General features: G+C 42.2%; 1 protein-coding gene across 1 annotated transcript in view; it reads left to right on the forward strand.

Annotated features, from left to right (window-relative positions):
• Dgk (diacyl glycerol kinase 1) overlaps positions 1-25,777 on the forward strand; it is a 63,505-nt gene that overhangs the window by 11,436 nt on the left and 26,292 nt on the right. The window contains exons 2-9 of the mRNA XM_080277434.1: positions 3,835-3,911; positions 4,872-5,009; positions 6,201-6,420; positions 13,220-13,390; positions 13,977-14,099; positions 19,440-19,489; positions 20,820-20,894; positions 23,466-23,585. Of these exons, the coding sequence (XP_080133560.1) occupies positions 3,835-3,911; positions 4,872-5,009; positions 6,201-6,420; positions 13,220-13,390; positions 13,977-14,099; positions 19,440-19,489; positions 20,820-20,894; positions 23,466-23,585 (974 nt within the window). The remainder of the gene's footprint in view (positions 1-3,834; positions 3,912-4,871; positions 5,010-6,200; positions 6,421-13,219; positions 13,391-13,976; positions 14,100-19,439; positions 19,490-20,819; positions 20,895-23,465; positions 23,586-25,777) is intronic.

Genomic DNA, 25,777 nt, shown 5'->3' on the forward strand with positions numbered 1-25,777 from the left:
CACGGCTGGTGATATGCTGGTGACGTGAACGCTTTGCCAATCTCTCCCTATGTCGACCCTTTGTAGAGACGTCAACTTAGGTGAAATATAAAGGTTGTGAGCGTGGGGAAGTGAAGCTCCTCCCCAAACAGAGAGGGAGAACAAAGACGGTAATTTAACGGGTATAAACTCATACTCCGTTTTTAAATTTCGCGGCACCGTCCGATTGTGTGGATAAAGAAACGGGCGGGAACTTTGAAACTGGTCTGTTTCTCTTTTATGCACTCAAAATACTAGACGAAGTATAGGGTAACATTATATCATTTGAAAGCTTAGAAGGTTAACGATGGTAATATAACAGAACCAGCTAAGGAAGAGGGGGCAGCGTTCGTGACATCATCAGTGACGTCATCATCGGCATTGTACATTTACCACACAGGAACTTTACGTCTGCTCCACCGGCCCTGCAGTGGAGGTGATGTGGGGTGATAAACATGTAGACACAGAATCCTTTAGCAGGAGCAGATTTCGACTAATTTAAGTAGTCATGTGGTGGTAACAGTATATACTTTTCTTACTACTACTACGACTGCAGCTACTTTACTACTACTACTACAACAACTACTACTGTTACTACTACTACTATTGTTGCTACTACTGCTGCTAATACTACTACTACTCTGCTGCTACTACTACTACTGTTACTACTACTACTGTTACTACTATTCTACTACTACTACTGCTACCACTATACTGTTACCGCTACTGTTGTTACTATTACTACTACTGTTGGTATTTTTAGCATTTTTAAATATCCAGCGAACTCTAAAATTATTTATAAAAACTCAAGGTCAAAATATGAAGTACTTTCCCTGTCTACATGCATTCATTTCATTGGCCTTACTATTATTTTTTTTTTATATTAGTTTGGAAAGTGTATACAGTGTGGCGTAGAGGTATTTATGACACCTAAAATTGAGCTCATCTCCTTATATTCATTAATAATTTTAAACATATTTTAAAAAAGTATTACATTGTGAAAATAACCAAACCGTCGTAGAACCGTTTATAGAATTCGAAATTGTTGTGTTACCTTGTGAAGTGAAGGAGCGTTGTGGTGTGGATGTGGATGTGATAGGAAGCGTTAGGAGAAACACACTGAGCTGGTCTGGCCATGTAGAGAGGATGGAGAGTGAGAGACTGATGAGGAGAGTATATGTGAGTGAGGTGGAGGGGGAGAGAGGGAGGGGGAGGCCAAGGATGAGATGGAGGGATGGAGTGGAGAGGTATCATTATGTGAGAAGGGGGTGTGAGCTAGGAGTAGGACAATGAAATGGCGGGGGCAGGGCGACATGGAGGCGATTTGTTTGTGGCCACCCCTTACAGGATTAAGGAGTCTGGCAATAGAAAGATAGACCCTCCGTTATTATTTTACATTCATATCTTTAGACATTTTTTGGATGGTCGGTAATATTATAGTGTTAAAAATGTAGTCTGGCGTAGAACCGTTTGTAGGACTCTAAATTGAAATGAAATTGAGCGCTGCGGGGCGTACGTCACCACCCCTCGACTCCTCCCGCTCAAATGAAAGTCTGGGCGTGATGAATCCAGTGTTGCCACACTTTTGGATGGGAATTATCGTACCGGCTCTTCAAAATTATCGTTTTTTCGGTGGAAATATCGTACACTATTAAGTTCACTTTTACAGTGTTTAACAATCTATTTTAAAACTGTCGCCGATACCTTGGTGTATTTACTGAAAACTTACCCATTACAATAAATCTTCAATAACACCTTAATTTTGTAAGGTACTGACAACATTGATGTATATTTATCACTATTTTGTATCAGACTAATTAGGGCACACCATGAAAATCGCATAATAATATTATAATAATATAATCATATCCTTTATTACAAAAATAATGTTACAAGAAATAGCCTTTGTGTCACTCTAGAAAATCAGTCTGATTAGCAGCAGAATGCAGTCCATAAAACTTAAACAGATAACTCTTAGAAGTGTGCTTCATCTTGCAGATGATAACTCACTAAGACAATAAAAGAAGTATTTTCAGTGATCACCATTACATTAACCCTTAAGATCATTCATCTCTCAAACTGTGCAACAACTGTGCATGATTAGCTATGCGTGCCACAAAATTTACTGCCATGCTAGCTTTCAACCCAAAATTATCGTACAAACTGTACGATAATAGAAAATGGTATCGTACATCGTACCAAAGGCAATATTATCGTACATATACGATAATTATCGTACGTGTGGCACACTGGATGGATTCCTCTGGAGCTGTGACGTCACGCAGCATCAGAGCAGCGGCAAGGCAGCCTGGCATTGGGCCGCGGTGCAGAGGGAGGGGGAAGTGACTTGGGGGGAGGGCAGTCAAATGGTGGGTGACAGAGCGACTTGGAGGCGTTTTGTCTGCGGCCACCCTCTGCGGGATTAGGGCGTCGGGCTATGGATAGATAGACATTTTCTTTATCAAACTGTTTATATACTGTTTTCTCTGGTTTGTCAGTCCCGCAGAGCAATACCATTTTCGGCAACTCGCCCTATACTTTGCACGAGAGTCATCCTGTGTGTGTGTGTGTGTGTGTGTGTGTGTGTGTGTGTGTGTGCTCCCCTTGGTTATTTGATGGATCTGAATGATACTTCCCAGGTGAGTTGGTCTGGTTACTGGGAAGGTATTCATCTATATACAACTTTCCATCCATTTTTTGGGGGGAAGGGAGGGGGGAGTCAGCCCCTTACCAAGTTTAAAATTCTCAGAAACAGTGAACGCAGGGAACTTGTGACTTTGATATCTTAGTACTTGTTGCAATATGGACTCATCATCCTCAATGCGTTATTTGGGGAGCGTGAACCCCCCTTTAATGATTCTTGGGGAGGGGTCAGCCCCCTCTCAAAAATAAAAAGATTAGAAATAGGGAAGAGTGAGTCAATGGATTTGAGTGATTCTTCTCAGATCAGTTCGTCTGGTTCCTTTGTAATGTCTTCCTATCTATCTGTTTATTGCCAGATGCCATAATCCCGTTAGGGGTGGCCATTTGACTCTGAGTTTGTTGTTTTACGGGGAGGGGCACTTACCCTCCACCAATCCACTTGTTGACACGTGGGGAGCACGTATGGTTTGGTTATATGGTTACCACCCAGCGTTGTAAATGGTTTCTTGGCTTACAGGAAACCATTTGGCTTGTCACTCGATGTAAAGCCACCTGTAACGGAAAGAAAAGCAATAAGTAGTGACAGGAAAGACGGGAGAAATAGGAAGAGAGGAGGACAGGCACAGAAAAAGAATGATAAAGGCTAAGGAAGAAGTAGGCAGCACTACATCAAGTGAGTGGATGATGGTCGCCACCACTTCCACTATAATAAAATTTTCAGCCAGTATTTTAGGGGGGTCAGCCCCTCCAAAAGATGCAGTTTAAGCAGCGTTCTTCTTTGAGTCCGTCTCTAGCCCTCGTGTAGTTGATAGGTGTAATTTAAGCAGTCTTCTCTTTCATCTATTTATATCTGTCTATCTAATTCTGTCTACCAATTTATCTATGTAATTCTGTCTACCTGTCTTTATGTAATTCTATCTACCTATCTATCTATCTATGTAATTCTATCTACCTATCTATCTATGTAATTCTATCTACCTATCTATCTATGTAATTCTATCTACCTATCTATCTATCTATGTAATTCTATCTACCTATCTATCTATCTATGTAATTCTATCTACCTATCTTTCTACCTATGTAATTTTATCTACCTATCTATCAGTTTAATTCTATCTATCCATCCATCGTTCTATCTATCTATCCATCCATCTAATTCTTTCTCTCCTTCAGACTCCCCCAAGAAGCTAGAAGATGTACTGAAGGAATTCTCAGGGGCTGGACCTCTCGCCAAGTACAGTCTAGATGGCGTGAGTACATAGCAGTCTTGTGTACACTTGATTTGTACACCATTAGTACATTGTGGCTTTTATGTACGTATGTGTATTTATGTATGTATGTATGTATGTATGTATCTTTCCTTCCATCCTCTTCTGTCTTTCTTTCCTTCCTTCTTTCCTCTTCCTTCTGCCTGTGGGTGACTCTACACTAAGTGACAAGCCAAATGGTTTCCTGTACACCAGGAAACCATTTACTATGTTGGGTGGTAACCTATCTATCTATCTATTGCCAGACGCCTTAATCCCGTAAGAGGTGGCCACAAACAAATCGCCTCCATGTCGCCCGTCCCCCTCCATTTCTTTGCCCTGCTCCAAGCTCATATACCTGTCCACTCCAACCCTCCATCTTATCCTTGGCCTCCCCCTTCCTCTTCCCGCCTCCACCTCACTCACATACACTCTCTTCGTCAGTCTCTCACTCTCTATCATCTCCACATGACCAAACCACCTCAATTTTTGTCCGAAATATATCCACATCAACACCACAACACCACCAGCACGTCACAACACATCCACATCAGCACCACAACACCACCAGCACGTCACAACACATCCACATCAGCACCACAACACACCTGAAGTATGTGTGTGTATTTGTATGTAAGTGTATAATTTGTGTGTATGTATGTGTGTTTAATATGTGTGTACGTATGTGTGAGTATAATCTGTGTATGTATGTGTGAGTATAATCTGTGTATGTTTGTGAGTGTATAGTTTGTGTGTATAATCTACGTGTATGTATGTGTGAGTGTATAATTTATGTGTATGTGTGTGAGTGTATAATCTATGTGTATGTATGTGAGTATAATCTACGTGTGTGTATGTATGAATGTATTTGTATGAGTATACAATCTTTTTGTATGTATGTATGTATGTATGTATAATCCTCTATGTATGTATGTATAATCCGTGTACATGTGTGTACTTCAGGACATCGACTACGAGGGGTTCCGGCAGTTTATGAATCTGTACCTGGAGGTGGAGACACCGGAAGAGCTGTGTCGACACCTGTTCCTCTCCTTCGTCAAGCGGCCCCGCCCCCAGCCCGTCGAGCCAAAGTCCATCAAGGTACGTACAGGCAGCGTCAAAAGTCCATCAAGGTACGTACAGGCAGCGTCAAAAGTCCGTCAAGGTACGTACAGGCAGCGTCAAAAGTCCATAAGGTACGTACAGGCAGCGTCAAAAGTCCGTCAAGGTACGTACAGGCAGCGTCAAAAGTCCATAAGGTACGTCAAGGCAGCGTCAAAAGTCCATCAAGGTACGTCAAATCAGCGTCACAGTCCGTCAAGGCACGTACAGGCAGCGTCAAGGTACGTCAAGGGAGTACGTCAAGGCAGCGTCATAGTCCGTCAAGGTACGTCACGGCAGCGTCAGAAGTACTGGTGACTCTTGTTCTCTCCATGTCCTTTGAAAAGTAGGGTGGTGAGTCCGTAGCAACTGATACTGATGAATTTATTTGGCCTGAGAGAGAGAGAGAGAGAGAGAGAGAGAGAGAGACATCAGGCCGAAAATGAAGTGAGGTTGAAACGGAAAATTTCAAGCAGATAACGTTGTCAGGTATTTTGTGTGTGTGTGTATGTGTGTGTGTGTGTGTGTGTGTGTGTGTGTGTGTGTGTGTGTGTGTGTGTGTAAATGATTAGATAAACGCCAAGTACATGATCATTGCCTCCATGTCAGTTTTCCACAGATCTCTCTCGTGTTTTAAGTGTATGGAAAATAGTGTTAAACCTTATGTAGCCGAGTACGTATTATTTATGATGTTTTTTTAATGTGTAATGAATGTGCTGGTACTTTGAGACACGTTACCATATTAGGAGGCATCGCAATATCTTTTCTTTAGTGGTTTATTTTGCATCTTAAAATTCTTTTGTATGTTTTTAAGATATTTTTTGCACAACTGTAGCGGATATCAGTAATATATAAGACAATAGTTAGGGGTAGAAATTAAATCGCTAAGGAAGAAGTGTTACAAATAAAACAAAAATCGCTAAGGAAGACGTGCTACAAATCAAGCAAATCCACTTCAAATTCGAGGCAGTGTTTGTGAGGTGACTGTTATGGCTGTTGTTTGTGAAGTGACTGTTATGGCTGTTGTTTGTGAGGTGACTGTTATGGCTGTTGTTTGTGAAGTGACTGTTATGGCTGTTGTTTGTGAAGTGACTGTTATGGCTGTTGTTTGTGAAGTGACTGTTATGACCGTTATTTCTGAAGTGACGTATGGTTGTTGTTTTTGAAGTGACCGTTATGGCTGTTGTTCAGGAGATGGCTGTGATGTCCTCGGCCACCGCCTGTGCTCCCATCACCTCCCACAACACCTCGGGCGGCTCCATCAGTAACCTGGCCACCTGCAGCGTGTCTGAGGGCGGGGGCGGGGGCGGGGTGGGCCTGGCGGAGAGGCTACATGGACTCACCGAGAAGTTTTCCTCCCTGGGACACAACCGATCTGACTCGGAAGCATCGTCCAGTCGAACCAGGACAGGTGTGTGTGGTTGTATTACCATTAAAAACCATGCATTCTGTGGGGCTGGTAGTGATGTTGTAGTTGACCTTTTTTTTGGGGGGGAGTGGGGAGATCTAGAAGGCTGGCATTCCAAGACCGTTCGAGGTAGAGTCTTGAAATTTTCAGGAGTGATGTATCTTGGTTGCAGGCTTCTTTTGGCATAAGAAGAAAAAAAAAAAAATCCTAGCGCTAGCGGCTCACCAGAACCCTCTGTTATTTCTTCAGTGAATGCTCACCTGCGCAGCTAAAACTACCGAATCGATTGCGTCACAAGTTTTCCGGTATGTAGTCGTCCACATGTACTGGTGCACCGGGCGTTGATACTGACGAGGAAAGTCAGAATGGCCTCCTCATGCCTGAAAGTGTTAAAACGGAAAGCATTTGGCCGATTTTGACCAAACTCGGTGGAAGTGTAGTGGGTCATGAGTGAACATGATTGAGTGACCTTGATTTCAAGGTCACAGGTCAAAATCCGTAAAAACTTTTGAGTCATACCAAAAATCCCTTAATATTTGGTGTACAATAATTACAAAAGTATTTTCATCAGGAATGTGGAGTTCTTTGAATATTGCTTCAACAACTGCAGAATTTATTTATTGCTGTTGTTGTTATTATTATTATTATTATTATTATTATTATTATTATTGTTGTTGTTATTATTTTTATTATTATTATTAAATGTCGCAATCAGGGGATACGGTAAATACACTGTTCCCTAACGTTTCGCAACCCTCCTACGCGTCACATTCCTTCACATGTCACCCTTTCAGCACCAATACACACCGTCTGCACTAAATACCTGATAGTACTAGGTGGTTCAGGGCTGGTAATTGGCCACATAGTAAACATAGCACCTGTATGTAAGTATAATTAACCACAGGAAAGGTATCTTGTTGATCTATGTCGACAGGTACACTCTACGCCTCTCACTCCTCGCATTATCGTACTCTGCCTCCGCGTCACTTGGTTAGGGAGTATGCGTTTACCTGTGAGTTGATTTCCAGTGCCTTTTGATTTAGCTGGAATAAGGATAGTAACCGTAGAGCAATGTCGGTCTGACTGAGGTCCAGGTCGGGCTAAAACAGTTGTACGTAGTGAACATTTACATATATATTGGTCTTCGAGTTTATGTATGTGGATTTTGCCAAAGGATGAAGTGCTGAAGTGTTACCAAGCCTCTGTGCCACCCAAAATATTCCCTCCCTCCCTCCCTCCTTCCCTCCAGTCTCACTCCCTCTTCCCCTTCTGTCTCACTCCGTCTTTCCCTCCCGGTCACTCCCCCTCTCCCGTCCGTCCCTTCCTACCGCCTCACTCCCTCTCTCCCTCCCTCCCGTCTCACTCCCTCTCTCCCTCCCTCCCGTCTCCTTCCCTCCCTTCTCACTCCCTCTCCCCCTCTCTCCCTCCCTCCCTCTCTCCCGTCTTAATCCCTCTCTCCCTTCCTCCCGTCTCCCTCCCTCTCTCCCTCCCTCCCTCCCGTCTCACTCCCTCTCTCCCTCACTTTCTCCCTCCCTCCCTCCCGTCTCACTCCCTCTCTCCCTCCCGTCTCACTCCTTCTCCCCCTCTCTCCCTTCCCTACCTCCCTCCCTTCCGTCTCACTCCTTCGCTCCCATCCCTTTCTCCCCCCCTCCCTCCCTCCCTCCCTCCCTCCTGTCTCACTCCCTCCCTCCCATCTCTTCGCCAAATATTTCCCTCTGGTGTCATCATTCAAACATATCCTGCCATTACTGACGTGCTTCCTGTCACGCCTCTCATCCTTCTTTCCTCAGTTTTAAGTCCTTTACTGTCAACAGCTGTCAGTGTGATGAAGCACAGACTCGGAATGTGTGTGTGTGTGTGTGTGTGTGTGTGTGTAGTAGGACAGGAGTACTGCATTTGATTCTGTACCTTCGTAAATACTGGGTGACTGGTGAAAAGAGGAAATACACACACACACACACACACACACACACACACATAGTACAATGTGACACACAGCTCTGCAGAGTTTCCCAGCGTTTACGTGTAGGCGTGAGGGCAGTTGCCTTATTGCGTCTGCCTTTCCTTCCTGTCGTGGACCTTTTATTACCCTTTTTTCCTCTGGGGGTGATTCTACAATTAGTGGCAAGTTTGATGGATGAAACCCAGGAAACTATTTACAACGCTGGGTGGCAACCATATAAGCAGATCACGGAGGGAAGTGGAGCCCACTGTGGTGCCCCTGTTATCTGGGAGAGGGGGGAGACACATGCAGCATCCACCCAGGAAGCAAACCTCCACACTTTTCTTCACGGCTCGGTGTGGCGAGACGCTGTCAACCACAAGGGAACATCGGTTCACTGCACAGGACAGCCCAGCAGGGGCGGTTGCTTGCCTGTGGTTGCTGGGTCTGCTCAACCAGGCAAACTGGGTTGATCAGCATCTTTGAGTGTTTTTTCTTTTCTTTTTCAAGACCTTCGTGCATGTTGTTGGGAATATTGGCAGTGTGTAGGGTATTAATTTCCAGAAAATATTCTTCATTTATTATTTTAACTCATTCATGCAATGATTCCAGATTATGAAAATGATTTTATCCACTGAAAATATAAACACATTCCTATATTTACCATAAGGGAAAAGAAAAATACTGACTGGGGAAAAAAAAATCAAATATAAGGGTTATCCATTCAAATGGGTGGAGTGAAGGGCTTTTCATCTCATTAACTCTCCTTTTATGGGCTCCCTTCAATTTTTGTCTCATCGCCGGACTGTTGCATCTTTATCTCTTTCCTGTCGCAGCTTCAATAACCAATGCTTTCCTGAACTATCTGCATACATCCCTCCTTCATTACGCTGGGCGTTTAGCACCCGTCTGGCAGCAAACCCTCACCCATTTTCTGTTCATCTCACTAATGCAAGAGTTAACCGATACTCCCAGTCCTTCATGTATGCAAGAGGTCAACTCTGCAATCATCTTTCTCTGTGTGTATTTCGTTTTGCCTCTGACCTCCAGTCTTTTAAGCACAGTGTCTCCCTTTCCTTCCTGTCTTTGACTTTTTATTACCCTTCTTTCCACTAGAGGTGGCTCTGCTCTTAGTGACAAGTCTGATGGATAAAACCAGGGAAACAGTTTACGTATAAACAGATCAGGGGGTGAAGTGAGGCCTGCTGTGGTGTCCCTGTTATCTGGGTGGAGAGACAAATGCAAGAGGTCATTTTGAAAACAACGTTTAGTTGCTCGTAAAGATAAGAATAAACATTATGCATACAAAGCGACCATACAATACACGCAGCACACGCTCTGCACGCAATACACACTGTACACACTTATCAACACTATAGAAGCCACATACATAACATGCTTTATATGCACGCAGTGTACATGCCATGTATGTGCATTATAAGCATATCCGTGCCAGACATACTACATACATAGTGTGTATTATATACACGCTATACACTGTTTACACCATATGCACAATACACCATACATACCAAACTTACAGTACAATACACACCATACTCCATGCTCACCATACAGTGTATGCATTGTACTGTACATCATACTCTTACACCATACACATGTTGCACACAATAAAGATCATATCAAGCACTAGCCTATACCATCCACTCCCTGAACACCGTGCACCATTTGCGCAGTACAACACATACCCTACGCTATATACACCATACATTGCACAGTACACCATATGCATCATACATACATGCACCCCATTCATAATACATGCACCCCATACATAATACATCATACACCAGATAATATGCAACATACCATGCACACCATATACATCATACACCATACACACTAGCGACCCTATAGATATAAACAGTGTCTCAAATACACACCCTATGCATCATCCGCCATATACACCATACATCTTTTGTATCATACACTCTGTATGCCATTCACCGTATACATCCTGCACTATACACACAATACACCATATGTAGTACACACTACATGCACCAGACACCATATGCACCCACCATACATACCATTCACCATATGCACAATACACTATACACACCATATCCTTATATACCATACCCCATATACACCAGACTTATCCACCATACACAGTACAAAATACACCATACATTAAACACAGTACACTATATATACAGTATTGTAGTCTCCCATACACCAAACACTGAACACCAAACTCAATACACCATACATTATACACTAACTATATTCACTGTACTTCCTACACAATACAGCATACTCCACAAGTTATCATACACCATACACATTATATATGATTAATTCTACACTATCTATCCATTGCCAGACGCCTTTAATCCTGTAAGGGGTGGCCACAAGCAAATCCCCTCTATGTCGTCTTGTCCCCTGCCGTTTCACTACCCAGCTCTCAGCTCACACACCCCTCTCTCATATACCTCTCCACTCCATCCTTCCATCTCATCCTTGGCCTCTCCCTCCCTGTTGACATCACCCCACTCACATACAGTCTCCTCGTCAGTCTCTCACTCTCCATCCTCTCCACATGGCCAAACCACCTCAGTGTGTTTCTCCTAACGCTTCCTATCACATCCACATCCACACCACAACGCTCCTTCACTTCCTCATTTGTCAGTCTGTCTCTCCATGTAACTCCACATGCACATCACTCATATACACTCTCCTCGTCAGTCTCTCACTCTCCATCCTCTCCACATGGCCAAACCAACTCAGTGTGTTTCTCCTAACGCTTCCTATCACATCCACATCCACACCACAACGCTCCTTCACTTCCTTATTTGTCAGTCTGTCTCTCCTTGTAACTCCACATGCACCTCACTCACATACACTCTCCTCGTCAGTCTCTCACTCTTCATTCTCTCCACATGGCCAAACCACCTCAGTGTGTTTCTCCTAACGCTTCCTATCACATCCACATCCACACCACAACGCTCTTTCACTTCCTCATTTGTCAGTCTGTCTCTCCATGTGACTCCACATGCACCTCACTCACATACACTCTCCTCGTCAGTCTCTCACTCTCCATCCTCTCCACATGGCCAAACCACCTCGGTGTGTTTCTCCTAACGCTTCCTATCACATCCACATGCACACCACAACGCTCCTTCACTTCCTCATTTGTCAGTCTGTCTCTCCATGTGACTCCACATGCACCTCACTCACATACACTCTCCTCGTCAGTCTCTCACTCTTCATTCTCTCCACATGGCCAAACCACCTCAGTGTGTTTCTCCTAACGCTTCCTATCACATCCACATCCACACCACAACGCTCTTTCACTTCCTCATTTGTCAGTCTGTCTCTCCATGTGACTCCACATGCACCTCACTCACATACACTCTCCTCGTCAGTCTCTCACTCTCCATCCTCTCCACATGGCCAAACCACCTCGGTGTGTTTCTCCTAACGCTTCCTATCACATCCACATGCACACCACAACGCTCCTTCACTTCCTCATTTGTCAGTCTGTCTCTCCATGTGACTCCACATGCACCTCACTCACATACACTCTCCTCGTCAGTCTCTCACTCTCCATCCTCTCCACATGGCCAAACCACCTCAGTGTGTTTCTCCTAACACATCCTATCACATCCACATCCACACCACAACGCTCCTTCACTTCCTCATTTGTCAGTCTGTCTCTCCATGTGACTCCACATGCACCTCACTCACATACACTCTCCTCATCAGTCTCTCACTCTCCATCCTCTCCACATGGCCAAACCACCTCAGTGTGTTTCTCCTAACACTTCCTATCACATCCACATCCACACCACAACGCTCCTTCACTTCCTTATTTGTCAGTCTGTCTCTCCATGTGACTCCACAGGCTCCTCTCAAATAACTCATACACACCATACACACTATATGTTATACACTATCCACTCAGGCACCACAGCTGTAGTGTTCATCCTTGTAGTTCAGTTGTGGGGTTGAACTTAACTTGCCACACCTTCCACTAGATCTTTAAGTATTTCTTCTCTTTCAGCTCACCAGCAGACATTATAAAATTATTCCTATTGTAAGTGGATGAATAAACTCTTTGGAGAGCGAGAGACTAACGAGGAGAGTGTACGCGAGTGAGGTGGAGGAGGGGGCGGAAAGGGAGTGAGGAGGCCGAGGATGAGATGGAGGGATGGGGTGGAGAGGTATATGAGAGAGGGGGTATGAGCTGGGAGGAGGGCTGTGAAGTGGCATTGAACAGGGTGACATGGAGGTGATTTGTTTGTGGCCACCCCCTACAGGATTGAGGCGTCTGGCAGTAGATAGATAGATAGACAGATTTCCCTGCAGTCTTAGTGAGCATGCAAGTCTAGTATGATTATCTTCACTAAGTACCATATAGAGATAGTCCTCCATGTGACATGTGGAGGTGTAGGAGGACTACTGGGCCTTGGGATAGGTGACTGCCCCCGAGAAATAGGCCCTGAGCCTTTGCCCAGAGTTGGACACGTAAAAAAAAAAAAAAAAGAAAGAAAAAAAAAGTCAGGGGCATTTTACAAGACATTACAATTTTTCCATACACCAATACTGTATTGAGGGTGGAATGGTAAATCAGCCGCATAGATACCAAGAGTGGAGAGGTATATGAAGAGAGGGGTGTGTGAGCTGGGAGTGGGGCAGTGAAATGGCAGGGGACAGGGCGACATGGAGGCGATTTGTTTGTGGCCACACCTTACGGGATTAAGGCGTCTGGCAATATATAGATAGATAGATACAAGAGAACTTAAGTATGTTGAGGATTTACAGTATATGCCATATCGCCTATGCGGTGTATGTATGAAATCTTTAAAATTGATTAGCAGTGTCTCTTTGCAGGTAGTATAGGTGCATGTGTTCATCCTCTGGTAACGGTGACGCAGACCAACAGCTACACGGAGGCCAAGGTGGAGAAGAGCACCGACTCCTCACCCTCACACTCACAGATGTCTCGCTCATCATCCAAAAAGTCCAACAACTCACTCCTTGTCACCAACGGCAAGCTGGAAGGTGAGGCAGGAGAGTGGGGTGTGTGTGTGTTGGTATGGTAGGGGGGTGTTTAGAGAAAGCGAGGCAGTTAGTGTTTATTGAAATTGGTGCTGTTGTGCTGTCATAAGTGCCCTTTATTAATTTTTAAATAGGGAGTAAAAGAAATTATGCACATGTGTTTTAAAATATATTTTACTCTAGTCAGATTTATGATATGTAATTTTATAATTTTGTGGCAAACTTTTTTTTTTTCTTTATAACTGCAGGAACACCATTGTGTCTGAATGGGATAGACCATACTGTCGTTGTGCTGTTTTATGCATTGGTTTTCACAGGCATACATCATGAAATGGACAAACTCTGAAGGATAATCTTTGATTGATGTGAGGCTCTTATGTAGTAGCAAGTGTGCACTTCACATGAATACAGATCAGAAAAGCTAGTGTTTTTTAAATTCTTAAGTAAGTCATGGACTTGCAACACTTAAGTATTTTATACAGCTCCACCCTAATGTTTTGCATCATGATTATTGTAATATTGGTTCTGTATGATGCTTTTGCATTGTCGATCTTTCTTTCTTAACCCTCATTTGATGTGTGCTTTACAGATATGAAGCACCTGGTGAGAAAATCTAGCAGCATCGAGGTTCACACAGTGCGGGTTCCCCTCAAAGACATCATCTGCTACCTCACCCTGTTGGAGGGAGGCCGGCCTGAGGACAAACTTGAGTGTCAGTATGAAGGGTCACTTGTTTGTACCACACCTCAAAGAATTACCATAATTTTCTCACCTGAATATTCAAACCTTCTCTTTTTCTTGCTCATGCTACTGTGTCTTGAGTTCCTTCAGGAAACTACCGTAGCTTAAGTAATTGTTTTGGTGTATGAGAGCATAAATTTTATCCACACAAGCACTAGATGATTATAGACAGCTGAGGGAATCCTAGCAGTCAAAGGGTTAACATTAATATTACCTTCCCTTGTTGATGCTATGGGTGTTACTCATATACAGCCAACATGAGATGACTCAGTTCAGATGGAGGGTTTCTCTCAGACCTGGCTTGTGCATCTCATTCTTTCTCTTGCCTCAGATTTTTTAACCTTATCACTACGAGGTGTTTCCCTAAGTTACGTAAAATCAACAAGCATCTTGTATTCTACCCAGTGACTGTTATTGACCAGCACTATAGTGTATTCTGCTAACTTGCCTAAATATACTTTGCATTGTACATTCAGAGACAAAAGTTTGCGTACTGTTCCTTTGCATCTACGTCACGCTTAGGGTTTGTCTGTCACTTTCCCTCCTGACACATTATTTCAGTGAGAATCATCTAAGGTCAGGGGAAAGTGACATGCAGAAGGGATGAATTATTGGGCAAACTTTTGTACCTCCACTCAAGTAGCCTATGCCTTGTGTGGGTTTACTGTATGATTTACCATTACATATGACAGTTAAGGTTAAGGAATACTCTGTTTTTATAATAAAGTTATCGTGCTGTAGCGAGAGAGAGAGAGAGAGAGAGAGGGAGATACTGAAAGGGTTAATTATACTTTCATTGGTGGTAGATATTGGTGACCATTATCCACTTACTTGATTAGTGCATCCTACTTCTTCCTTCACCTTTGTCATTCTTTTTTCAGCATTTACCCTTCTCTTCCTATTTCTCCCATCCATCCTGTGACTTTTAACTCTTCTTTCCACTTCAGGCATCCATACCATAGAATGAGATGATGGAAAATTGCACACTTTCCTTTATGTATTGGCCCTGCCCAGCTCACTCACTCTTATATAATGTCCAATGAACCTTATCCTTCTTTGTTTTACCTGTGATGCTCCCTTGCCTGTTTCATATATCCTCTTAGACTGTGCAAATTATTCTGCTGCTCATGCCACTGCTTGTCCTTTTTTAGTACAGCTTCTTCCTTGTCCCCATCTCAGAGATGTTCATGGGAAGTCCCAGTACTTTTCTGTAGATCGTATTATGTCATTGCTACAAACAGTCCATATCCTTCACCTAACCTAAAATCCCCCCTTTACTTCCTAATTACCCTCTACAGTGTCGTCCCTACTCCTTAGTATATCTTCAGATCATAACAAAGTGCCATATGATCTTTGCTATCTAACATTTGGAGTTCATTCACTAACTCACTCCACTTCAGGTGGCTTTGTGCTGAGTGACAATCCTAATGGTATCCAGTAACGAGGGAAACTATTTACAGTGCTGGATGGTAACCATATAACTAAATAACAGAGTAATGTGGAGCCTACTATGGTGCCTCTGGTAACTGGGTAGAGAGACACAAATGTGGTGTCCATCTGGGAACTAAATCGTGACACTGTTTCCCTGTGCCTCTTTGTGGTGAGACACTGTCTACCTCAAAGGAACATTGGTTCACTGAACAGGACAGCCCTGCAGGGGCAGTTGCTTGTCTGTGGTTGATGGGTCTACTCAGCCAGACTGACCAGGGTTACTCAGCATCAGTAACAACACTTGCAGAATGAGATGTCATTCCTAGGCTAAATTAAATGATCAAGAATTAGCAAGAATAAAATTAGTATACTATCTATCTATTGCCAGACGCCTCAATCCCGTTTGGGGTGGCCACAAACAAATCGCCTCCAAGTCGCCCTGTCCCCCGCCATTTCACTCCCCTACTCCCAGCTCACACCCCCCTCTCTCATATACCTCTCCACCCCATCCCTCCATCTCATCCTCGGCCTCCCCCTCCCTCTTTCCCCCTCCACCTTACTCACATACACTCTCTTCATCAGTCTTTCACCCTCCATCCTCTCCACATGGCCAAACCACCTCAGTGTGTTCCTCATAACGCTTCCTATCACATCCACCTCAACACCACAACGCTCCTTTATATCCTCATTCGTCAGCCTGTCTCTCCATGTGACTCCACAGGCTCCTCTTAAGTAACTCATTTCCACTGCTCTCACTCTTGACTTGTGTCCTTCCAACAACGTCCAAGCTTCACGTCCATACGTTAGAGTTGGTATCACAATACTGTCATGTAGTAACTTTTTCACTTCCATGCTCACTTCCCTGTTTCTTATCACTGCTTTCAAGGAACCAGCAACCTTCAATTAGTATACAATGACGTAAAATTAAATTTGATTGTTCTGAGAATGACTTACCATATTTAAAGCATGAGCTGTTCTCAGATTAAAAAAAAAAAAAAAAAAAAAAATTATTGCAGGCAGACCCTTGGTTGCTGTTTTATGTTAACGTATTTTCTGTGTGTCATGAGTGGATTTGTTGTAGCTCTTGTTTGGTACATTGTATATTATGTGACATTTTAATCTGATCTAAGCAGCATAAATCTTTTTTTCACTTTTCAGTACATTTGTCCTCATTGTACAGTTCTGTGTTTCAGATGAGCTACCAGTCTAAGTCAGTACAGTACAGTAGAAAGGGACAGTCAGTAATGAATTTATCAAGCAAAGAAAATTAATTTGTGGTGTGATAGTTATGTACATTAGCTCGTTACAGTGAGGCAGATATTGGGGAAAGTGTGTGAGAAAGAATGTAAGGTGTGTCTGGCATTTATGTAGCAGGGAAAGTGTAGGAGAAGGTGAATTGGAAGAAATTATGAATGTTGCGTATGCATGGTTTAAGTAGAAAACTGTTGAATGCTGTAAGGAGGTTTTATATTATGGTCAGAAGACTTTAGAAAGAGTGTGTGGATGTCAGAGTCAGTAGTTTAATATCAGTGTTGGAGTGAGGTTAGGATGTTTGTTGCCCCCTAACTTTTCAGTATACAGTGAATCCTTGTAAATCACGGCAATTTGGGTCTGGACCACTGCCGTGATTTATGAATTCCGTGATTTATGAATAATAACTCTTATGTGAAAAATTAATTTGGGTCTGGATTTTTGCCAACTCGCCCCCACAGCACCCTACCTACACCTATCTAGGCACCATCAAACACAATCATACAAATTTAGGAATATTCAGTGCGTGTATTAAGGGATCTCACCTTAATCCTATGACGAAATTGCTTAAGTGAATGGAGTGGGGTGGTGTTGGGAAGAACTTAGAACCTCTCAGCACTTGTTCTTCCCAAACTCTTTCACCAGCTTTGAAAACTTCTCTCCCCTCTCAACACGACAAATGAGCTCCAAATGTTGACTGTACGACAACGGCGGCAGTTTCTTGATGCCATACTGCTTAAAGCGCATCATTGGGGGGTCGGGAGGGGCCATGACAGGTAGGAGGCAGGGGGAAGTTGCACAAAAAAGGCAGGTAACTCTCGTACTCCACGGCGACGGTCTGTAGTGTGCGGACTGGCGGGACAAGAACAACAACAACATTGCGGCATTAGTATGCACATATGCCAGCAGGGTCGTGCGGTGATTGGTTGTTGGGTCACGATTTTCAGTTTGAATGCCACGGTTTACGGTTCTCCTCGGAAAAGGCCCACTTGGGTGCCTAGATCCGCGATTTTTGTGACTTAACAGTGATTAAAGGGTGCCGGCAGTCTGACGGCCACCTGGCCGTGATTTACGAATCCGTGATTTATGAACACGCGATTTACGAGGATTGAGTATACAGGTATATGTATGAATGGGGTTATGAGTGGTCTAAATTCAAGTTATAGAGAGAGGAATGGGAACACTGTAGTAACAATTGGTGAAGGGAGTCAGGCCGATAATTTTCAACAGAATTTTTTGGGGGCTAGACCAAATGTATATATCTCAGTACTACAAACTTAAAATTAAGTTTAAGTGCTTAAGTTTGTAGACTATCCGATGACTTTCAGTTTGATTCTACCAAAAATTTGATGTTTAATGAGGCATGTATGTTCAGTGATGGAGGTGGATGTTTAAATAAAGGGCTTCACTTTCTGCCAGTTTGAACTTTCAACTCAAACTTTGACTAAGTTTAATAATTTGGCCATTATACAGTTTTGTTGTCAGTGTTGCACCCTTATCAAGATTGTTCCAACACACCTGCAGTGGGATTCAGGTTGAAATATACCACCCTGTCTTTATTCTTTTGGAAATGATAAAATAATCAAAATCTAAGTACAGTATTATTATGATTAGTTTTTTATATGAAATTTAGAAATATTCAATCAGACATGCATAGAATTGTTTGAATGAAAAAATAAAAAACTACTCCAGGATTTTCTTCCTTCTTATTTTCATGTTCAGCCTTAGAAGCCCTCTATCTTAGTTGAAGTTTTGACAAATTAATGTACAGAAAACATTGGAGGGACCATAGCCCCCCTAGCCCCCCCCCAGAAATTATGGCCCTGGGAGTAGTATCTCAGAACTGATGTATGCAGAGAATATTGTGTTGCTTGCTAAGAGTGAACAGGAGCAATGCAGCCAGATTCAGAGTTTTGTAAATGTCTAAGAGTATCATGTTGGGAGTCTAAATGTAGATATGAGTAAGTGATGATTGTGGAGATAGAAGGGGACTCTCAGTGTCGTGTGTTGGCAAATGGAGATGAACTTGAATTGGTCAGACTAAATATACTGTACCTTTATGCTGGAGTAGAACAGAGGTAAGTGTGCAAAGAAGTGGAAAATAGAATGAGACAGGGAAGATAGATAGTTGGTGTTATGAAGGCCTTGATACTACACAGAGATCTCAGTGTGGAGGCTACAAGAGAGTTGTATGGAGTGCTGGTGCCCTCATTAACAAACTCGTATGGGTGTGAGACTTTGGATAGGATATGAAATAGCGTAGCATGTGCAAGATATGGAGTAGGGAAGTTTGTTGGTAATAGGGTATAAGAGAGTGTGCTGAGATGGGATGGTCAGTTAGAGAAATTGATATCAGTGAATTGGGGAAGAGGGTAAATGGGAGCATGCTTGAAGGTGGGGAGTGTGGTAGACCATGAAGGTAGATGGATATGGTAAATGAGTGTGTGAGAAAGCAAGTGATGGAGGTTGACAAAGGAGCTGACAGGGCATTGCTATTGATGGTTCTCCCACTTTTGTACTCTCTCTTTCCTAGTTTCTGGATCCTTCCTCATCCCATCCTGAGGTAGGGAGAAAAGGTCGGGTGATGGTAATAACTGTGATTTTTACCAGGCGATTGTTCTTCCCACAGTCATGTTCCGGCTGTACGACACTGATGGCAATGGAGTACTGGACACAAATGTAAGACTTATATATTTGATGTTGTTTATATTGTATAGGCAAGTGTATTTGATGTTGTTTATATTGTATAGGCAAGTGCAGTACTGTATTGTGGATATTCAGACTGGAAAAATATTATCGTATGCTTGAGTGCATATTTCCTCCATATAGAATACTCCATTTTTAGGTGGGAAAGTTTAGATGACAATGATATATTGGTGAATAATTTATCAACTTATTAAGAAAAAGGTGCATCTCTAATGTCAAAAATATGCAGAGAGATTGTTTTATTCATCTTGACTCAGCCAGCAGCCTATGAGAGAGTTGTTGGAACTCTAATAGTAATGTAACTGCAAATCTCCCTCATGATTATAAAATAAGTCTGCTTCTAAATGGAGTTGCAGAGAGTTGAGGCCAAATCTTCTGTGCTGATATACTTTATGTGTATGTCTATAATTCTTTACTGTGTGTTCATGGGATCCTGCTATTTGATTTCTTCAGTTACTTATTTTATAAAGATAGGCTACCTGTTGTTTTAGTGATCTAAAGTACTAGCTTGGGGATGAAGGTTAGCTGCTATTTGTGTCAGTTTGAATCACTAAGTGGTGGCTGGAGATTTTCAGTCATTTGGCTCTGCATAGGGTTTAGGCTGGTGACTGACTCTTAAATGTTGTGAACTATGCTTGCCTAACCTTAGCTTGGGGCTTTTTCATCTTACTGGAAGTAAAATGGAACTTGCCACGAAGTGAGCTCTGAAACTTGGAAATAGACTTAAACACTATTAATATGGAACACATTAACCAGGCTGATGGAAGCCGTAATCTTCTCGTCAGAAACCTATACTGCATTGCACTGTTTTTTAATTGATGATACCTCTTAAAACTGGTTCACACATTGGCCTTATCTCATGTTAATTTTTTTAATGTAATACAGTATAGATTGGTCTACCACATAATCTGTTGAAGGAGGTTCAGTCTGTGTTAAATAGTGTAGCAAAACTTTATTTTGGCTTTCCTACATGAACCTTATTAACTGAATTACCCCTGCTGCTAATAAAGGCTACAATAGAATTTAACCTGTCTTATGACTTTCAGAGTCATTCTTGTAAGAGCATAATTCTTCTCAAAGCCATTTTCACACAACATGGTAGATTATAGGGACACATTTGAAGTGTTAAGTGAGATATTAAGTGTTTTACACTTTTGACCATGTAACCACTCCAGGTTTTTCCCAGTGACAGTTTGGCATTTAAGATGATGCCATAACTGAGTTTTGCCAAGTATAGTAATATATTTGTAAGTGAATCATAGAAAGCTATGGATTGCACTAATGATGATTATATTGTGTGCAGGAGATGGACTGCATTGTGACGCAGATGATCCAGGTGGCCGACTACCTAGATTGGGATGTGACAGAGCTGCGCCCGGTCAGTTGCAGGCCCAGAATGTGTTGTAAAGTATAGCTGATGAACGTGTGTGTTTAAGGAACCAAGAATTTTGAACCCCTTCACTCAGATGAGATGAACCACCCATGTAGAAAGAATGGAAAAATTGAGAATGAGTGGGGAAGTGTATGTGAGTGAGGTGGGGGATGAGAGGGAGACTGAGAATATAATAAAGGGATGGGTTGCAGAGGTGTATGAATGAGGATGATGTGAGTTACAGAGAACTGGGTGGCATGAAGGCCGTTTGTAAGCAGACTTGATGTACAGTATTGTATAAGAATAGTGTAAACATGATTGTAAGATCAGGTGAGATAAAGTTAATGTAGAATGAAATTACCTGTAAATCTTTCTCACACCATTTAATCCCTCGGAATAATGGCTTCACCTCACATACCAACCATCAGTACACATACATTATTTTTTTCCATCATAGATTCCCATCACACATATCAGTTTGGACATTCTGTAAAATATCAGGTTTTAAAGGAGTGTCAAATTCTTATTGTGTGCTCCGTTGTACATAATTCTTTCAGCCAGCTCAGTCAGCTGTCAGTTCCTAAGCTTTATAAACCTCCACACCTCACTTTCTTACAAACTCATTAAACATATCCATCTATCCTCTTGGCCTGCCATGCCTCTTCCCACAATCAAAGTGACGCATATGCCCGCTTTCACTACCTTTTCTATATCCATCCTCTCCATATGATCATACCATCAAAGCATACTCTCTGTACTTTTTCATCAGCAGACTTACTTTCTCCACATCTTCTACATATTACATATATTCTTATTGTGTCCACTCTGTGCACTCCACACACATTCCACAATACTTGCATTCCCACTGCTCTTACTCTTGACCTCCTTCACTCATGCCCCACCACAGTCGTACACCTCTATGTTAATATGGGCACTATTATGTTATCATGGAACCTTCTTGCAGCCTCCATACTCACACCGTTGTTTTATGCACCAGCCACTTTTCTTCTCAGTGCCACTCATCTCTTCACTTCCTTCACACACATGTACTTCTCTTTTTGATTATAGCACTAAGGTATTTAAACTTCCTCTTCATCTAAAGTCGCATTGCACTGACTGGCACATCATGCAGAGTTATCTCCCCTTTCAGTAACCATCGCCTTATAGTGTTATTTATATTAACTCTCAAACCACATTGCTTACAGACACTGACAGAACATTAAACTAGTCTGCAAGGATGCTGTTTACTATCAGCAAGCAACACAGCATCATCAGTATACGTCATATTTAATGTATTCCACCCTTCACTGTTAATCACCATCCCTACCCTAACTCTCTCTCTCTCTCTCTCTCTCTCTCTCTCACCCACTGCCTGACCTCCTTCTCCTCCTCCTCCTCCTCCTCCTTCTCTTTTCTCCACTTTGCCTGTAGTTATAACCTCTCTCATAATCCATCCATATATCAGTAGTAATGGGAATATCATACACTCCAATACAGGCACTGAACCTTTTATGTGGCACCTACATGGCATTCATTAGTTTTCTATTTTTACCATACTGTAAAGCCTTCCATAATCCTTCCCTATTCAGCTTGTCATGAACTGTTTTCACATCCTTAGATGCCACAAATGCCATTCAGTCCTTCTCACATGCCTTCTCCTCTCCAGTATCTGTCTTGCTGCAAAGCTTTAATTCACATATCTCTTACCACTCCTGTTACCAGCTTGTTATTAATAGACACTTTTTTCTTTTTTTTTCAAGAAATCGGCAGACTTATCCAAAATAATGTTTACATTCACCTTTATTTTTGTAAAAAGGCATAATCATAGCCTACCTCAATTTTGCTCGTTCAACTTCATCCATCCAAGTCTTCCAACAAACGTTTGTTTACGTTTTATGATATTTAATCATCTCTGGATACAGCTCATCAACACCAGTTACCTTCCCATTATTCAGCCTCTTTACAACATTCTTCAATTCAACCAGTGTCAGATTCTCAGGCATCACACTCTTTCTCTGGACACCACCAGGACCAATCATATTTACCACTGTCCCTGTTTTTTCCATTGCCATTCATCAACTTTCACAAGCTTCTTTACATCTGCACCTTACTTTATTTCTCTACCTTAGTATATGTTCTTCCATGGCCATCCTCTTATTTTCAAACTTCTTTTCCACCTTCATTCTCACATTTTTGCACCTTATTACAAAATAATTTCCTGTTTTCTGGGTAGGTTACATGAATTTCATTTCTAGATCATCATTTATGTCACTCTTTTCTTTGCCTAATATTTTACCTCATCTCTGTACTTTCCTATGCTGGCTGATATATACCTAAGCTGAGAGAGGATTGGTATGTTTCACTACCCATAGATGATTCTCTGTTACAGTATATAAGATATCAGGGAGGAAAGTAACAGAGATCCCTCAAGTGTGAAAGAGATGCAGCGGAATAGTTAAATTTTAGAACCTGACTGATCCATACCTTCATACATTAATAGTTTATGAAGCTTTTATTTCTGCAAAGAGACAATCCTTCCTGAATATTAAAGTTTATTCTCTTGCTCATTTCCTCTAGATCCTGACAGACATGATGGCTGAAATAGACTATGACAATGATGGAACGGTGTCACTGGAGGAGTGGAAGCGTGGGGGCATGACAACCATTCCTCTCCTGGTGCTGCTTGGACTGGATACTGTGAGTTACTTTCAGCATTTATGTGTTGTCCATGTAATAGATGTTTGTTCAGTCAGTTTGTCTTTACCTGATGGCACTGGACCATTCCCATAACTTTTAATACTAAGTTGTGGTTGCAAGAAATTTGCTATGAGGGATGTACAAGTGAAATTGGTTTCTTGACAAGTCCACTCTCCAGTATGATTACCCATATGCTTTTCCATCAGGTGAACTGAATGAGGTTTATAGATATTCATTAGGTTAGGACAAACATGCTTTCTTAGATATGTATGGATATTTCATTGCACTCTTGGTTGTAGGGCAGCTAATTCCATTGTTTAGTTGTTGTTGATGCTTAACCCTGGTATGTCTGGCTGAGCAGACCCATCACCCACAGGTAAGCAACTGCTGTGGGGCTTTCCTGCAGGCACAGTAGCTCAAGCAGGTATCTGTGCAGGAGGGGGGCAGTGTTTTTAAAATTCTACATGTTATGAGTGATGTCTTAAGAAGGTTGGTATGCATGGTCCCACCCACCTATTAGTCTCTGTCACAGGGGGTGTGTTGGTACAAAGTTTAGGTTATCACTGCTAATAATATATGTGATTACTGTCTCACAGTATAGGGAGATAATTGTTACCACACCTGACATCTGGGTTGCTCATAGATAGTAATGCTGCTCATTTGGGTCCTGGATTTAGCGCATATATGAATTGCCATGACGCTGAATGTCAAAATAATCGAATCATAAGGTAGAGTTTGTTATTCATGAACCTAGTTCACAAAACACCCCAGTGCTGGTTATGAACCATATCAGAACCAACCTGTAGTGATATCACATTTCACAGTACAGGTATTAACACTAATTATGGATGCCATGTCAGATGCTTATCAGTATGAGTCTATACATATACTGTTTAAAGAGAGTGGTAATCATTTACTGGAATACTGTATACTCTAACTCTAACAGCTCTCATATCCCAATATTTATTGTCTGTGGTCACGTACTATGTCTCATGGAATGTGCAGATATTTGTTTGGGCTGTTGTACAGGACATTACCTATGCCATACAGGGAACCGGTGCCCCCTTGTGGTAGGAGCACCTTGCCAGGGCAGACCACGGTCCTTCTCCACGATAAGGTGCTGGGAAATATGAGGAGACTTGGGTGCTGGGTGGATGCCACAACTGCTTGGCTCCACCCAGGATGCACAGTGCCACCATGTGTAGTTGCTTATCCATTGTATAGAATTTACTTGTAAAATGCAGTGGATTCTTTGCACACAGCAGGTCATTTTCATGCATTACTGGTACTGACATCCTTTTCCGCTAAATCCACTGCAGATTTCCGGAAATTCCATTGCTAGCCAAAAGTTGATTTGCCCAGTTTCTCCCAGTGTTCACCACCAGTTGTAAGGAAAAAATAGAAAAAATATAGGAACATGATCTTTATTTTTAAGTGAGGACTGCTTGTATTCTTAATATATATATATACTGTATATATATATATATATATATATAGGAAAACAGTAACGTGACTTAGTATTTTCAGACAAATATGAAAAAAAGAAAAAAAAATTCTTCATGCAGAGGATCTTACTCATACATCATCCTAAAGATTGTATTTTGATTTGCAGAGTACATGATGGAGGGAGCATTTCTTATGTTGTATATAGCAACTGTAATTTCCCATAGGTGGTGTCATAAAGTACAGGGTGTCCACAAAAACACTCCCTGATTTCAAACAGGTATAACATGTAACTTTATTGTAATAATCTTTCACAATTAGTAGCTTCAGATGCAGGATTTCATTCAGTTTCATGTGGTATAGGGTAGCATTAAAGATTCTCAATGTGCGCCCTTCTGGTTGCTCGGCAAACATCGATACGATAGTCCAGTTCGGTCCAGACGCTCTGCAGCATATCTGGAGTTATCGTGCGAACTGCTTCAGTGATCGAAATTTTCAGGTCCTCCAGGGTTGCAGGTAGTGGTGGTACATAAACTGTGCTCTTCATGTACCCCCAAAGAAAAAAGTCACAAACAGTTAGGTCCAGTGAACACCTGATCATCTCGTCCAGCACGACCAATCTGGACTGAACTGGACTATCGCATCGATGTTTGCCGAGCAACCAGAGGGGTGCACATTGAGTATCTTTAATGCTACCCTATACCACATGAAACTGAATGAAATCCTGCATCTGAAGCTACTAATTGTGA

The sequence above is a fragment of the Coenobita brevimanus genome, chromosome 69 (assembly GCF_032717465.1).
Source record: "Coenobita brevimanus isolate Jiangsu-jjx chromosome 69, ASM3271746v2, whole genome shotgun sequence".
NCBI lineage: Eukaryota > Metazoa > Arthropoda > Malacostraca > Decapoda > Coenobitidae > Coenobita > Coenobita brevimanus.